This window comes from Culicoides brevitarsis, chromosome 2, assembly GCF_036172545.1.
Source record: "Culicoides brevitarsis isolate CSIRO-B50_1 chromosome 2, AGI_CSIRO_Cbre_v1, whole genome shotgun sequence".
In the NCBI taxonomy this organism is placed as follows: domain Eukaryota; kingdom Metazoa; phylum Arthropoda; class Insecta; order Diptera; family Ceratopogonidae; genus Culicoides; species Culicoides brevitarsis.
Window position 1 is genome coordinate 8,899,232 of NC_087086.1, and position 17,606 is coordinate 8,916,837.

General features: G+C 22.6%; 2 protein-coding genes across 2 annotated transcripts; both read right to left on the minus strand.

Annotated features, from left to right (window-relative positions):
• Positions 1-860: 860 nt before the first annotated feature.
• LOC134831789 (carbonic anhydrase 1) lies at positions 861-13,113 on the minus strand. The gene is made up of 3 exons (XM_063845603.1): positions 12,707-13,113; positions 2,056-2,345; positions 861-1,987 (listed from the first exon to the last, which is right to left on the minus strand). Exons 1-3 carry the CDS (start codon positions 12,738-12,740, stop codon positions 1,502-1,504), a joined length of 810 nt encoding a protein of 269 aa, XP_063701673.1. The 5' UTR covers positions 12,741-13,113; the 3' UTR covers positions 861-1,501.
• Positions 13,114-15,390: 2,277 nt separating this feature from the next.
• Positions 15,391-16,240, minus strand: LOC134831891 (uncharacterized). The gene is made up of 2 exons (XM_063845722.1): positions 15,964-16,240; positions 15,391-15,908 (listed from the first exon to the last, which is right to left on the minus strand). The coding sequence occupies exons 1-2, from the start codon at positions 16,169-16,171 to the stop codon at positions 15,673-15,675; spliced, it is 444 nt and encodes a 147-aa protein (XP_063701792.1). The 5' UTR covers positions 16,172-16,240; the 3' UTR covers positions 15,391-15,672.
• Positions 16,241-17,606: the final 1,366 nt, after the last annotated feature.

Genomic DNA, 17,606 nt, shown 5'->3' on the forward strand with positions numbered 1-17,606 from the left:
TTATAATTTTTTTCTTTTTTATATTAAACATTGTAATTAAAAAAATATTTCATGTTAAAAAAGAATTAAAAAAAAAATAAATTTAATTTTTAAAATTATTTTAATTAACCAATATTGAGTTATTAACTTGTTGATAAATTAAAATAATTTTAAAAATTAAATTTATTTTTTGAAATTCTTTTTTAACATTGAATATTTTTTATTTATATACAATATTTAATATAAAAAAGAAAAATATTCATTAAAAATAAAATTTTTAAATTAATTAAAATTTAATTAAAATATTAATTTTAAATATTAAATAATTTTCAAAGTAAATTAAAAAAAAAATTTTTTTATTAAAAAATAATATTTGCTTTTTTGTTAATTTAAGTAATTATTCGATTTATTTTAATGAATATAATAAATAATTAATACCTTATTTAATTATTTAAAATTCATCTCCGGTTAATTATTATTATTTTTTTTACAAAATTAATAAAAATATAAAATTTTATAGATTTTATAAGATTTTAGTAATTATTTTTATTTAAATGAAAAATTTGATTTTAATACCTATTATTTATTATTATTTTCATTATTTCATTAGAATTTATAGGTAAGATTTTCCATAAAACAATTAAAATAAATAAAGTTTTTTTAATTTTCATTAGAAAAGATAAAGAAAAATTTAAAAAAACTTTGCATTCCTCAAGAGTAAAAAAAATTATCCTGAGATTTACCTTTTTAACCATTAAACAAAAAAAAAATCTAATTCAATATTACCATTTAACATCGAAATCTATAGAATTTAATCTTAAATAATTTTCTTTAAATTTATACTTACAAATCCATCAATAAACCAACTAATTAAAACCCCTTTAAAATTCCACTTTTAAACAATTTCAATTTTATTTGTTTTGCTTTTTTGCACCAAAATATGTCTACATTACTTCCTTTAGTTTTTATTTTGTTTCTTAGAAATTGTATAAAGCTACAATCCTTTTTTCCTTCGTTTATTTAATAATAAAATATTTCTCTCTGTGAATAAAAATCTATATAACAAAAATATCTTTCTTTCTCTTTTCTTATAAACTCTTATTAATTAATTAATTATTCGCTCAAGTTGTAATTCAAAAAATATTTATACAGTTAGTATACAATAACCAATGAATTTTTTGTTTCTTTTTTATACAAACAGGCACTTGTTGTTACCAGACTTTTACGATTGTTACAAATTATTTAACATTTATAGGTATCTCCTCTATCAGGTAAGTTATATATTTTTTTCATTTTAATAATTGACACTTGTAGGTTATTTTTAATATTTTGCTTTTTTTTGTTCTAAATGATCCTCTGTAAATACTGTTTGTATCGTTAAAGTAGTACAAATTCATTAAATTTTAATTGTTATTAATGTTTTTTTCTATATTGCGAATTATTTGTGCTTGACTAACACTAAAGTGCATAAATTTTGTGTGATATCAATTTACGGTTGTTTACAGAACATTTAAATGCCGTGTTAGTGACCGCCACTCTCGCGCAACGTGCGATTACCCAAGGGAAGTGGCGGGCGAAAGTTGTTGATGACATGTCCGCCGAGCGCATCATACGGACTCTCCTCATGCACATCGTGGCACTTGAGTTGTCGGAAAAGCGCAATTTGTTCCTCCGACACCTCAATGGGGTCCTTGAAGACAATCCAGATGACAGATTCGTAGAAAGGCGGTGTCGTCAACGAACCCAAATATGTCCAATAATTGGTGTCCTTTGGAAGCAATTTGGCGGGATCGATGGCATGAGGCAACGTGATGCGATCTCCTTTGTGCGTAATAAAGGGCAAAAGTTGTGCAATCTTGTCCATTTCCTCGTGATGCTTGCCAACCTTCAAGAAAACTCCCAAAACCGCAAGACCATCAGGTTGACCAGCAGCTTCGGCGAATGAACTGTACTTGGATTTGTCCCAGTGCACAAGATGAAGTTCGCCGGCATACGAGACGCCATCTACCTGCAAAAGATCGAAAAAGATCGTTACATAACCTCAAATTTTGACATAACCTCAAAAAATTTTCTTACAGTATGTTCCGAGCCACGTTCATTCGAGCATCCCCAATGTGAGTGAAATTGTTCGAGCACAAAGGTGTCGCTGTTCAAGGGACCTCCCGTGAGTTGAGATCCTTCTCCATTTACATCGACACGCCAACAGTAACCGGGATTTACCAAACTCCGCGTATTTTCCGGCACATATTTGAATTGTAAAGGCGAGAAATTTCCCGTTTTTTGAATGTTGCTTTTCGTTTCGATATTTACCGGAGATTGGCGATTTCCGTTGGCCAAGGGAAAAAGTTTGCCCCAAACTGCGGGACCTGAAATGAGAAAAAATAATAAATTTGATTAAAATCAGCTGATACCGCGAAAAAAGGTAATTTGATAATTTATTTAATTTTAAATACATCAAGTTTGTATTAATTTTTTTTTTTTTTATAATATTTATACGCATGATATTTTTGGCAGAGTGCCATGAAAAAAAATGTTTGTGAAAATTAAAGGTCGAGAGTTTTAATATATGAAAAGGTGTTTGAGAGCTTTCATCTGCAGGCATCGTTATTATTATCGGTAAGTTATTAAATTTCATTCATATTTTTTTTTTCAAATTTTTTTCAGATTTCTCAGATGTAAATGAGGCTGAAAATCAAGCAAGAAAAAAAAATTACGATAGAAAAAAAATTTATCAATTAATCCAAATAGCCTTGGAAAATTATTTTTATATTTATTATACTTTTTTTACAATTTAAAAAAAATTACAATAATTTATAGTTCATAATTTTACTTGAAAATAATTTTCTTGAAATTTATTGTTTATAATAACTTTGAATAGTATTTTTTTTAATTGCTATTTAATGCTATATATAATTGCTTTAGAAATTTTTCAACATTAATTTATTGTTTTAATCGTGAAGAACTTTTTATATTTTTTTAATGAGCTCGATAATAATGTTAATTTAAAAAAAATATAATTTTGAGAAAAAAATAGAATTATTGAAAAATCTTGCGAATATTCAGATTTACAAAGCAAAAATTTGCACATAATAATAATTCAACAAAAAAAACATAAATTATAATTGTTGGAAAAAAATATAATTTTTTTTGTAGTTTATTTATTTATTTATTTTATTTATATAATGTATTTAGTTATTTTGAGTAAATTTCAAACAAAAATTTATATAAAATTTCTTAAAAATTTTATAAATGTTTTTAAATTGACTCAAATTGATTCAAATTAAATATAAATTTAAAATATAAAAATAAAAAAATTAAATTAAAATTAAATTAAATAAAATTAAACAATTAAAATTAATTTAAAAAATTAATTAAATTAAATTAATAAAAATTAATTTAATTAAAATTAAATAAATTTAAAATTAAATATTTTGCAATAAAAAATTTTTTTCCTAAAATTTTATGGAAAAAAAATAATTTTCTAAAAAAATAATATTTAAAAATTATAAATATAATTAGAAAAAAAATATATTATTTAATTTAAAAATTAAAATTATTTTATTAAAATTTTAATTAAAATAATATAATTAAATTATGGAAAATAATTTTTTACGAAAAAAAATTAAAAAAATAAATTATTGTTGAATATTTTTTTCACCTCATAAATAAATAAAAAATAATATTTTTCCAAGACTTGTATACAAAAATTTATAAAATGACAAAAAGTTTTTTTTAATTAAAAGTAATAATAAATTCAAAACTTATCAAGAGAGCTTTCGAATCTCTTAAAACCCTTCATTCCTAAAGAGATTTTTAATCCAAGAAACAACAGCTTCAATTCGCAAATATTCTCACGTACTCAAACTCAATTTAATCTCGCACGGTGTGCATTCCGAGTCGTCGTTCGAAACAATCGTAATCACATGTAATGGATTTTGATTAGAGACGTGTCAACACAAGACGAGCTGGACAATATTTGCTCAAGTGCACATCATCCATTTCCACAATAAACAATAATTCATCATTTCGAATTGTTATCTCGCTTGTTATTCTATTATTATTATGTGATATTATTAAGTAATACGCTGAGTCAGTTTTGTTTATTTTACCGGGGAAAATTTATTGCGTGCCGCGAAAATTGTTTCGCACTTAAACGAAAGGAAAAGTCATAAATTTTAAAAGAACAAAAAATTTTTTAAAAATAATTCTTTTGATAAAATTTTCTTTTATTTTTATTGGTCGATTAAATTTTTTTTTTGTTTTTTTTTATTTTTAGCCCAAATTCTTTTCGTGATGTTTCTGATGTCGGACAAAAGTCACGAAGACACGTGTAAATTTGATTGATGATTAAAAAATGTGGAAAAAAGCGGCATGCAAATCAAAATTTTCACTCGACGTGATAATTACTCGCATCTCGTCATGATGATGCGAAACGTCAATGTGTCTGCCGGTTGTCGCGAAAAAAAAAGTTCATAATTCACAAACAAAACGCAAAAGCCACTGTATTTTTCATTATCGTGTGCGTGACGTGGAAAAATGCATCTGGTCTGTGTACACAAGTGACTCGAGCGAAAAATGACGAGGTAAATTCATTTCCGTTTTTAATTTACTTAGAGTGGCGAGTGAACACAAACCGCGTTGCTGATCGTGATAGCGAGTGAAGTTGATTCAAATTGTCGTTTAGATGGAAATGGCAAGACGATCCGATTATCAAATCAATTATTTTAATGCCTTTTTTCATGCAAATTAAGTGCAAATTATTTGTTTATTTGATTAATTTATTAAGTTGTCTCTCTCTCGTGTCGCATTGTTGACACGTAATTCGAGACAAATTTTTTTTTTCTAATTATTCGACTGATTGATTTCAATTTAGATCATCACACATTTTTAATTATTTTTTCGATTTTTTTGCCTTGGAACAAAACTTGTTGAAACACGGAATAAAGACAAATGACGACGAGTCATGTGATTTTATCCAGTTGAGTGTGGTTAAGCGCGGAGAATGTTTTGATGTAAAACGAGAACAATCAAATATTTAATTAAAATGACCTCAGAGATGAAATGGAGGAGCTAAGAGATAGATAAACAAGATACTGCAGCTCGTGTTGAAATTTTTACAGCTTCAAAGTAAATTTCACTATTTTTGCTTTTTTTTTTGAGGAGGAAATTCTTTTCGGCAGAAACGTTTGTTTATTTGTTTTGGATTTAGTCAATAAAATTTTTAGTCTGGAAAAACAGATTGGAATGACAAAGTGTTCAGAGTGTATTTTTAGTATTTTTGAATAAAAATGTGGTGTTTGGATTTTTTTATATTCGATCTGTGTGAGAAAAAAAATTTTTGAGATTAAAAATAAATAAAATGATGAATGTGGGTTTTTTGATAAATGTTACTAAGCAGAGAAAATAAAAAAAATATAATTTTTCAAATTAAAAAAAAAATATTTTTTTAAATTTTATTGTCAGTTATTAAAAAAATAATTAATTAATTATTTATTTATTAAAATTTTTAATTAAATTTAATTTAATTAATTAAAAGAATAGTTTAAGTTACATTTAAAAATAAAAAAAAATCATTGTTCAAATTTCACTTTTCATGTTCTACTGAAAAAAAAATAAACATTACATTACAACAAAATTGCCTCAGAGAATTTTCGAGTAACAAGTACATTAATTTATCGAACGGAAGAACGTATTAATGAAATATCAGTACCTATAAGGATGTGAAAAAAAAGTTTTTCTTGTTTTTTAATGTATGAACGTAGAAAACATTAGATATTGTATTTTTTCAGAAGGGAATTGACCCATTTGTGGTCTTATTGATTTTTGGATTAATTTTTTAATTGGATAATTTCTTAAATTTTTAATGAAATTTATTTTTTTAGATAAATAATACATTAAAATTGATACAAAATATATTTTTTTTGCTTATATTCCAATAACTAATATTTTAAATTATTTTTTTAAAAATATATTCGAGTCAAAAAATTAATGGATTAATTCTTTAATTAATTAATTATTAAATTAATAATTTTAATTTTTTTAAATAGAGGTTAATTAAATTTTATTTTAATCTTTTTATTTAATATTTTATTAACGTCAAAAAATTTTTTTTTGTTTTTAAAAATTGCATAAAATTAATCAAAAAAATTATTATTATTAAGCTTAAAATTTTTATTTATTTATTTTTTTTTTAATTTTATCATTTTGACTTCATGAAAATAATAATTTTTTATTAATGAAGCAAAAATTCTCTTATAAAAAAAAATTTTGTCTTTCGTATAAATCATTTTTCAATAAAATAAATAAATCAAGAAAAATTAACTTTGTTCATTTTCTTTAAAATTTTTAAGTATTCTTTAAAATATTTTTTTAATTGTTTAATTAGTTTCTTAAAAATACTTTTTTTTATTAAATTAAAAATTAAAATAATTTGTTTTTTGTTTTGAAAAATTACATAAAATTTATCAAAAAGTTATTTTTTTTACCTTAAAATTTTTATTTTTTTTTTTAGAAAAATTCTATCAATTCGACATCATAAAAATAGATAGTCTCTAAAAAAAATGTTTTTCGTGTAAATCATACTTTTAATAAAAAAAATTTGTTCATTGTTTGAGTTTTTGTTAAATATTCAATTCAATGACCAATTTTTTTTAGAAAATTAAAAAAAAAAGTTAAGCAAGATTTATCTCAATTATATTTCATGGATATTTCACAATAATTTTCAAGTTCAAAATTGATTAAAATGACACTTTTTAACTTATCAAATTTAATTTCGACTCAAGATGTAAACAAACAAAAATAAATCTAATTGTGTCGAATCAATTTGTAACTTACAACCTTATCAATAACAAATATTTATTATTATTACTAAATATTAATAAAAAGTTTTACATTTTGATAAAACCTTGATTTGGCTTGAAATCTAGATTTCTACTCGATTGCTTCTGAAGGTCTTGAAACTTTTTTTTTTAGCTCAGTTGAATTTCAAAATTTATTCATTTTTTATCATGAATTTTTCTCACTTCAATTGAGAATAATTTGCGACGGAAATATTTTCCATGATGACACCTCATCATCTTAAAGAGTAATTTTTTATGCAAATTCAGAGCAATTTATCCATCATCCGCGCAGCAAAACAACAACTTCCACAATAACAAAAAAAAGCGTCTATTTTCTAATAATAATCTAAGTGACGCTCTAAATGTATAAATAAATAAAATATTTTATAAAATAGTAACTGACTCCATTTTTAGTCTATAATCACAAAACAATTTATAAAGTGCTCTAACGCCTTCTATCGACGTCGTCATTCGGTCTCTATTGTTTATTATTATTAACATTCGTTCCCATTTATTACATAAAAAAAAATGTAGCGCAAAGTAATTGTTTACCGCGCACAACGGGGGGAAGTAGTGTCACCGCGATGCATGTTTAATTCAATCAGTTGATGGAAAAAAAAGAGATTCATCATCTACATAAATAGGATAAAAATGGTCTTTCCGCTCTTTTGCATGAGCTGCTAATCACGCGCTACAAAGACTTGTTACATTTTTTATTTGTGTTTGCCAAATATCTCGTCTTATCTAATATTCAGAGCAAATATTTGACTTTTTTCTCACTCTGGTCATTGATTCATGACACGAAATTTCATGCTTTGATGCAATTTTTTGTATTTTTTCAATTATTTCATTAAAGATTGATATCAAAAAAGACGCGAGTTTTGTAAGTGACTTGAAATATTAATGAGAAAACTATTTTTTACTCGCACGAAGGAACACACAAAAGACGATTCTATTTCAAACTTGCCATCATGTAATTTACTCATAAATAGAAAAAAAAGTATTAAAATAATTAAGATCTTTGTAGTTAATGTGTCGTCACTGCGATAAAATGTCACTTTGGACAACATCGTTGACACGAATCAACGAAATACGTTAATGGATTGACAACGATCTGAATCTTTCATGCAACTGATGGACAAGGAATTACTACTTGTTGTCATGAAATTTCTTATATAATGCGTGATATGGATTAATGTTCTCAGAAGGAAATTTTGTGGTAAGGATTTATTTTGAAAAAAAAAAAATATGACTTTTATTAAAAAAAAAAATTCTTAGTTAAAAATAATTTTAAAAAATTTTTAAATTGAATTAAATTAAATTCTTAATTAAAAATAATTTTTAATTTTTTTTTAATTATTATTAAATTATTTAATTTAATATTTATTATAAAATAATTTTTTTTTAATTAATTCAGTCGATTTAAAATTTAATTTATTAATAATTTAATTTTTTAGAAATAATTATTAAAATTTTAAAAAAATTAATAAATTATTAAAAAATGTGACAATTAAAAAAAAATAAAAATTGTTTAACAATTTAATTAAATTTTTTATGTTTCTTTAAAAATTGATAATTATTTTAATCCTTAATTTATTTAATTTTTTATTTGTTTTCATGAAATTATTATTCTAAAATTTCATCGAATGAACTATTTTTTGAAAAATTAATTTTTTGATGATTTTTGAAAATTTTTAAAGTAATTTTTAATTATTTTTTTTTTTATTTTAAAATAAATAAAATATGTTATTTTAAATAAATATTTTAAAATTATTAAAATATTTTTTTAAAAATTAAAAATTAAAAAAATATTTATAATTTTTTTTTTAATTTCTATATATTATAACGCAAAATTCAACTAATTTTTATGAATTTTGATGAATGTTTTTTTTTTAATTTTTAAACTTTAAATATAAAATTATTCATATTTTTTTAATTAAATTTTTTAGTAATTATTAATTTATTTATTTTTTTTTTCTTAAAATTTATTTTAGAAAAAATAAATTTTAAGCGACTAATCTCAACATTTTTAGCTGAGTTTCCCTCAAAAAAAAATTGAAAATCATGTGCCGATGACAACATTGAACTTTCGCTTTTGAAAGGTTTAATCCAATTACCATTGCGCGGCACACACACAAGAAATACAAAAAGTTCATTCACACTTGTCGCGCGCATTTTTTGTCTGCTGCCTCTGATTGCAAGGAGACAAACGGTCAAGTGACATACAAAAATATTATGATTTACGTGACATTTTGCGGTGTGGGCGGCTTGCATTTGCGGTGTGAATGTTGTTGAGAGCTTGGCTTGTTATGAACTGCAAATTAAATGCAATTTTGTTCTGCATTTATTATTTAAATTTGCGGTTTGACAATAAAATAAACAAAATTCGGACTAAAAGGGGAAATCCAAGACCTTGACATATTATCAATAAAAGTTTTGAAGGCAAGTGACCTATTTCGTTCGTGAATTACAAAACCTGTCATTTAAGTTCCTTGACTTGAATTTCGCTCCATTGAGGAAACAAATCTTACGAGATTCATTCTCGTAGAAAAAAAAACAGTATAAAGTTTATTCAATGAAGTGCGTCAATGCAATAAATGTTGCTGTATGGACTTCTGTGAAATCTTACTAAGCTTTTTTTATTGCTAAAAAGATTCTATTTTTTCTTCTTCTGTTATTTTTTTATGAAAAAATTATAAATTGTTGATTTTTCTTGCTATTAAAGATTGTTTGGTAAACCTGTCTGGTTTGTGTTTTGCATTTAATTTTTTTTTTATATAAATTAAGAAAAAATAGCAAATTAGGTACAACAAAAACTCATTGAATAATTTTTCTTGTCAAATAATTTATTGTTTTATAATTTAAATATATATTTAATAGAAATTAAAATTTTATAAAAATTAAATAAATTTTTTTTTTGATAATTTAAAAATAAAAATAAATTAAAATAAAATTAATAATAATAATTAATAAATTAATATTTTTATTAAAATAATTAATTAGGTAATTAAATTAAAATATTTTTTAAAAAATTATTTAAAAATTTCAATAATTAATTTTTCTAAAAATTTTAATTTTACAAACAAAAATTAAATTTATTCAGAAAAATTATTAAAATTAAATATAAAATTTGTTAAATAACTATTTAGATACTTTCAATATTTAATATTGAATAAATTAATAAATTATAAATAATTTCAATAAAGTAACGTAAAATATTTTTTCTCATCAGCTTAAAGTCTCAATAGAATTTTTCTTAATATGTTCCAAGAACTGAGGTTAAATACCGACATTTACAAGATTCACATTAACCACTCAGACTCTCTAAAGAGGATTTTCATATAAATATTTCAATATAAATATTTTTTGTTAAAGAATAAAATTTTACGAAATTAAAATAAAAATATATTAAAAAATAAAATTAAAATTAAAAATATAAATAAATTTTTAAAAAAATTGTAATTAATTCTTAATAAAAAATAAAAAAAAACGCACGACTGATCCTTAACTTAAAAAATAAAATATGAATAAATTAAAAACACATAAAAAAATTTTTGGGTAAAAAAATCGACTTTTCCACATTTTCAACTTTAATTTGATAAACAATTTTATTGCACCTTTTTTCCATGTGTATCCGACAACATTGATGTGAAAATTTTATGAGACACGAAAATCTTTATGGCAAAACTTATGAGAGAAACCCCAAGAGCTTCGTGATAATGACATTTTGTATGACGAAAAATACAATAAAGTGTCGTAATAATAAAATATCAAAAAAAAATTGTCATTCTACAAAATTATTACTTTATGATTTAATGATAGAGTTGCCAAACCCAACTAAGCTCTTCATTAAAACAATAAAAACTACTGCAAATTAAATTAATTATAATTAATTTTTTCTTCTACATTTTCTCAATTTGTCATTTCCTTCCAATTTTGCTTAATTACTTAATTTTTCCAAACTTTGTCAATCTCATTAAATATCAATTTTCAATCAAAATAGAATTAACTCATTTTCTTCAATGATATGCAACAATTTTTATCAAAAAAAAAATATTGACACTGTTGATCACCGCTTGAATCAAAAAATAACCTGTTTGCATAATTGAATATTAACTTCTCTTTATTTTAGTTTTTTTTCTGATATGTATCTAAACAATTCGTCAATGTCTCCCATTCCAACTTTTACCGAAAAAGCCGCTTACTAATACGATTGCTCAGACCATAAATAACGAAATTCGTGTACCGCGTTCACCTAGAATAGGAACGAACATTTTTCTACGCATCGCAAAAAAAAAACTTTATTGACCCGGTAAGACATCGTTAGTGATATTAGTTTGTTCGTTATCGACAAAAAAAAATAGTATTTTGGATCAATGGACATTTTTGTTTTGCTTTTGAATACGAACTAAAATAAAATTCATTCAACAAGTTGCTTTATTTATTTGTTGTTTCTTTTCATTTTCTTCTTTGTTCTACTTTTTTTGTTTTCGTTTTTTTTAATGTGCTTTTTATCGTATTTTGTTTATTTTTAATCCGTTGTGGTACGGATTACGTAATAAGAGGATGATGGAAACAAATTGTATTCGAAGAACTTTACGAATTTTCGAAAATTTTTATAATTTTCGAAAATTGATTATAATTTTGATTTCATTTTTTCGAATAAAAATAATTTTACGTTTTCGAAAATAGAAATAAAAATTATTTAAAAAAAATATAAAATTTTTAATATTAATTCCAAATTATTTTAAGATTTTCGAAAACATTTTTTTTTGAACGTTTAAACAAAATTTTGATTTTTTTTTTTAAATCTTTAAATAATTTGGAATTAATATTGCAAATTTTATTTTTTTAAATATTTTTTTATAATTTCGAAAACGTAAAATTATCTTTTTTCGAAAATATTACAAAAATTAAGCAATTTTCGAAAATTAAAAAAAAATCAATTTTCGAAAATTTTAAAAGTTCTTTTAGATTTCTTAAAAGTCGTTTTATATCTTTTTAAATTCGTCCAAGAATTTTTAGAATTTACGAAATTGGTGAATATTTTAAAATTTTCGAAATTCGTTCTAAAATTTTCTTAAATTTATTTTATTTTAATCAATAAATTATTACAAATTTCATTAGAAAATCTGAATTAATTATTTAAAAATTTAAAAAAAATCTTGAGCTTTTAAGAATGCTCTTTTTAAATTAATTTAATAAAAATTTTCAAATTCGAAAAAAATATCTATTTTTTTCAAATTTTCGAAATTGAAATTCTTAAAAAAAATATTAAATTATTATTTCATTAAATTATAAAATTATTAAAATTTAATTAAAAAAATATTTTTCTTTTAAATAAATTTTCTAAAATGAAAATCACTTAAAAAATTTGAAAAATAAGAAAATAATAAATTTTCGATTCGAAAAAATTTCGAAAATAAAAATTCTCTTCAAAATTATTTCTAAAATATTTTTTTCTAATTTTTTTGAATAAATTAAATTTCTAAAAAAAAACTTAACAAAGGGTTCTTTTCATTTCTTTTTTTTCATAATTCTTCCCCAACATTTATTTTTATTTATTTACAAATAAAGCCCGTCACACTTGTTCCAATATTGTCACATGTACAAAAATTTCCAGCGAATGTACGAAAGCGTTGATGAAATTCAATGGAATTGAAAATAACATTTATTACTTTATACCGAACTTCAAACACACAGCGAGTACGGAACAATAGAAAGACAGCTGAGCTACCTGAATAACGAGTTGTGAAATTGACGATAAATGTAATTGCTTTTTATTTTTTTAATAATTTTAAAACGTGTAAAAGCTCTTTACTCTCTTGCCGGCCTCTGTGGCGCGTGTTTTCGATAAATCAATCGAAAAATTGATATAATTGACTCACCGTTTTCCGCTGAATATCCCCAACTTGTACTCATTATGACACTGATAATTGTTTGTAAATAATTTATTGATGAATCGCCTACTTTGTTTATTTTTGTGTCACCGAAATTATTTTATTTCCTGACTTTTTTTTCTTATTTTTGCTCAATGAGAATTTTTTCTTGTTTCAATCACGTGCCGAAAACGCAACAGTTCAAGTTGTTGCACACTTGTTCACTGAAGTTGCGTTCCTTGGTTTATTTTCAGTGTTTTAATAGTAAATAAACAGCAATAAACAACAAAAAAAGCCGTATTTTCTCTTATCATGTGCATGTACGGCCGAACGATGTTCAATTTTATGACTTTATGATCGACGATGTCGGACGAGAAACGAACGCGAAGGAACAAAAAGCGTCTGGTTTCGTTGAAATGCTGCGAGAAACTGAATAACATTCATTCAGTTTACGCCACTTTTGTACTTTTGCGCCGTACACACGCGATTTCGTCGTCGTACAGCTTTTCTCGAAGTTGCTGTCGATGTGTTTGTGCTTTTTAGTTCGTCAATGCGTACGACACGAAACCGAATGAAAATGATAGTAATTTATTTCTTGTCTGGTTTCGTGAGGATTTGTGTCTGTCTGTGAACGTACATGGGGTTGATTACATTTTTTTTTATTTAAAAAAAACAACAAAAACGGAAAAAGGTGAAAACATGTCCTGTCTCGTAGTAACATGATGACCTATATTGAAGTGATCACCCTGTAACGTTGCATTCACGAAACCCGAATGGAATCGAATTTCATTCATTCTCGTTTTTCGACAAAAAGTGAATTTTATTAAAGAAATACGTTATTAACTGCGTTACTTTTTAAAACCCGCCAAATAATCCCTTTGAGCTTTTTTTATTTTATTTTAACTTTTTCAAGGTCACAGAATGAATTTTTTCCGAAAACATTAGAATAAAACAAGTAAAAGTTAGAACAAAAGTCATTGGAGTTCGTCACGTGATTGTAAGCCTCAACATTCTAAATTGTTAGTCACTGTCAAGGTAGGGAACTGAAGAGTCATTACACTTATTATTTATTATTAAAAAGCAATGAATATCAAATTTGTTCATTTTTTACGCGAAGTTTTTGTTTTATTTTTTTTTTTTTCGTTCACGAGCGAGGAACATAATTGTGAGTCAGTCGGATAAGTCGTTATTACTCTTCATGTGATATTGTCATTCATTTTTTTTCGGAGTTTAATGACCATCAATAAAATAAAAATTTATTGTTTTAGCAGTTTTGGAGATTTTTTTGTAAGAGCGCATTTTGAATAATTGATAATAATTTTGAAAGCGCCATCTATAGAAAAATTTGAGAAATTAAGGAGGAGGGTTGATACGTACAGAATATACGTGAGCTATAGATACAGAAAAAAGGGGGAGAGGATTCATAAATTTGTTTGTTTTTTTGAGGAATTATGGGTTGAAATGTGAATTATTTTAATATTTTGCTAAAAAATTTCAAATTTACAAAAGTAACAAAACCTTTAAAATTAAAAAAAAATATTATGAATTACTTAAATAAATAATTTATAATCCAGCTTTTTTTTTGAATAAAAATATTAAATATAATAAATAAATAATAATTATTTTAAAAAAGTGCAATTAAAAAATGATTAAATGTAAACCTAACTTTTTCCGAAAATAAGGAGGGAATAAAATAATGAAATAAAATATTTTAACCTTCAAAACAACAAAAAATTAAAAAATAAAATTATTATTTTTGATATATTTTGCAATTTTTCTAAGGATTAGACTAATTTTCATGAAAAAAAAATTTAAAAAAATAAAAGTAAAAAAAATTTTAATTTCAAAAAATAAAAATTTTTTAAAAATTTAAATTTTTTTTTGTTTTCCAAATTTAAAATTAAGATTAAAATGGTTGTAAAATAATTTAATTAAATTAATTTAAAAAATCATCAAATCAATTTTATTAAATAAAACATTTTATTTTATTAATTAAAATTTTAAATGGTTTTTAAATTTGATAATTTTTAATTTGATAATTTTTCATTAAAATCAAATAAAAAGTCAATAACGAAAAATTATTAAATTATTTTTTATTTAATATTTAAAACCAATTAAATGCAATTAAAATAATATTTTAATTAAAGAAAATAAATTTTATTTAATACACAAAAATTAAAATCATAAAAAATTAAATTAAAATAAAAAAATAAAATATAAATAAAATTTAAATACAATAAAAATTTATCATAATTTAAAAAAAAATAATTAAAAATTTATTAATTAAAAATTATAAAAAAAAAAACGAAAAAATTAAATGAATAATTTAAATTAAAAATTAATTAATTTTTTTTAAATTTTTGCAACAATTTGTTTAATATTTTTATTTATTAATTTTTTATATTAAATTTTGTCTCTTAAAAATAATTAAAATTTTCATTTAATTTTTGAAAAAAAATTGATACAAAAACTCAACAGACTTAAAGGCATCAAAATTAACTTTTTTTTATCAAATCTTCATATTCACGCGCCTCAAATTCTTCTCAAATGACGCAAGTATCAACAACTTAAAAAATCCGTCACGTGATCCGAATGAAATTTGACAACAATGAGTGTAAACAATAATAAGAGTTTTATCTCGATAAACAAATTTTCAGTTAAAAACATATTTATTTTCTTCTAGAAACATTTTTTTTTGTTTTGTTTTTTTATCTCTCTTATTTAGCATCTGGATGTCAATGTCTCTTCAAATAATTAAAATCCAAAAAAATATGTAAAAATTGATAACAAACTATTTTTTTCGTCGCTGTTAATTGGTTAACTAATTAAATTTGTGGAAGTTTTAATTATCACAGATGACCGAAAAAACAGTCGAAAATTGGTGAAGAAGGCCACAGATGAAAAGTAGATTCAGTTCAGTATCGCACGATGTGACACGATAATTGGAAAGTAACAAGGAATGTTCGAGTTTTCAATCAAGGTTTGGAGTTTGGCGGCTTCGGAGGCATTCCTTTAGTTTTTAGCACGGGCATGTTAAAGACTTGAACGTTGCCGATGACGACATTGGAGCTTTTGCTAATGTTGATGATATTGCCCGGATTTGAATATTTCGAGGATTTTCCCTTGGAACGTTTCTTTTCTTTTGATTTTTTTACTTCCGGTTCGGGTTTTTGTTGCTGAGTCGCAGTTGGAATGGCAGACGATAAATTTTCTACAAAAAAAATATTTTAATTTAAAAATTTTCAAAATTTTAACAAAAAACTTACCTTTTTCAGTTGTTGACTCCCTGAGAGTTGGTTCTACTTGAACTTCTCTGATTTTCGGAACCAGCTCGGAAATGTTTATTTTTTTGCGACGACAAAAGTCTTGAAATTCTTCTTGGGTGTGAATTCGTTCTAAAGTTCTTTTAAAGTACAATCCGCGGTTCGGAATTTGCATGCAAAGTTCTTTGTAAGTCGCGATATTTGATGTCATTTGTAATTATTTTATTAATTTAAAAAAGAGAAAAAATTAATAAAAACAAATAAAATGCAACTGGTTGTCAAAAGCTAACATCTGGTTTGTTCATTCAAGTTTTCGTTCATTTCATTCATAAAAAATTCCGATTGAAACAACTTGTTTGAATGAAATTCGATTCACTTTCATTTCGAATGGGAAATGGAACTGAAGGTTTTTGAATGGGGTTTTATGAGAAAATCCGTTAGAAAATTTATTTATATTAAAATAACTTAATATTATTATTTTAATTTTATTTAAAAAAAATTAGTAAGCCAAAAAAAATTATTATCATTTTTTTTTGAAAAAAAAAATAAATTAAAAAAATATTAAAACAATAATTTACAAAGTATTTTTAATAATTTTTTTATTGCTGATACATTATGTCAAAAAAAATTTTTTTTGTAATTTTTTTTTAATTATTGCATTAAACCAAATTCTACATTAGAGCTCAATTTTTTACTCCTTCACTATTAATCTTTCACGTACAGGCGAGTGTTTCATCTAAAAGCTTTTTCAGTTCAACAAAAGATTTAGAATGAGTTTGAAGGATTTCATTCAATGAAAAAAAAATGGTGAAAAATATAGAATAAAACTCAAAAAATAAAAATAAAAAAAAAATAAATAAATTCACCAAAATAATTTTTGAATGGATTTAATTTATTTTTCTGATTTTTAATGTAAATTAATAATTATTTTTTAATTTTTAATAATTTAATATTTTTTTTTATAAATTATTATTAATAAAAATTAAATTATTAATTTATTTCATAAAAAATTTGTAAAAAAATCATTTTTTTTTAAAATAAAGTAAATTAAAATTTATTCAAAATAATTTTTAAAAAATTTAAGATATTTTTCAAATTTATTTATTATAAGCATATTTAAATATATTTTACCTTTTTTTTATCATAATTTTGTGAAATTAATTCAATAATTTTCAATAAATAGTTAAAAATTACAAATCAACAAAATTTACCTCTTTTTATAAAACTTGTATCAATAATAAAAAATATAATTTGAAACCTGCTTAAAATTAAAAATTTATTTAAATTAAAATTAAAAAAAATATTTTAAATTTTAAAATTTTAATTAAATTTTATTTTTATTCAAAATTTTTGTAAATGTAAAGAAAATATGTCGATTATTTTTTTAAAAATTAAATTAATAGTAAATAAAAATTAAAAAATTTTTTTACCAACTCAATAAAGCCTTCATAACCACAAAAACAATCAAAACAATTATTTTTTTTTGTTAAATAGGTTTTTTTTTCTTTACAATTCTTCTTCATTTATTTTTAATAATAATAATAATATTTATTCATTAATTTATATTCAATATTCACTTTTTTCGTATTTTTATATTTTTTGTAATATTATATCCTTTTGTTTTATTACATATTTTTTTAAATATT

Bases quoted from the DNA above. Each gene is read 5' to 3' on its own strand.
- LOC134831789 (XM_063845603.1), bottom strand. From the start codon at position 12,740: ATGAGTACAAGTTGGGGATATTCAGCGGAAAACG. The intron at 2,346-12,706 runs GTGAGTCAATTA...TTCTCATTTCAG, and splicing joins GGGATATTCAGCGGAAAACG to GTCCCGCAGTTTGGGGCAAA. The intron at 1,988-2,055 runs GTAAGAAAATTT...GATCTTTTGCAG, and splicing joins AACGTGGCTCGGAACATACT to GTAGATGGCGTCTCGTATGC.
- LOC134831891 (XM_063845722.1), bottom strand. From the start codon at position 16,171: ATGACATCAAATATCGCGACTTACAAAGAACTTTGCATGCAAATTCCG. The intron at 15,909-15,963 runs GTAAGTTTTTTG...TTTTTTTTGTAG, and splicing joins GGAGTCAACAACTGAAAAAG to AAAATTTATCGTCTGCCATT.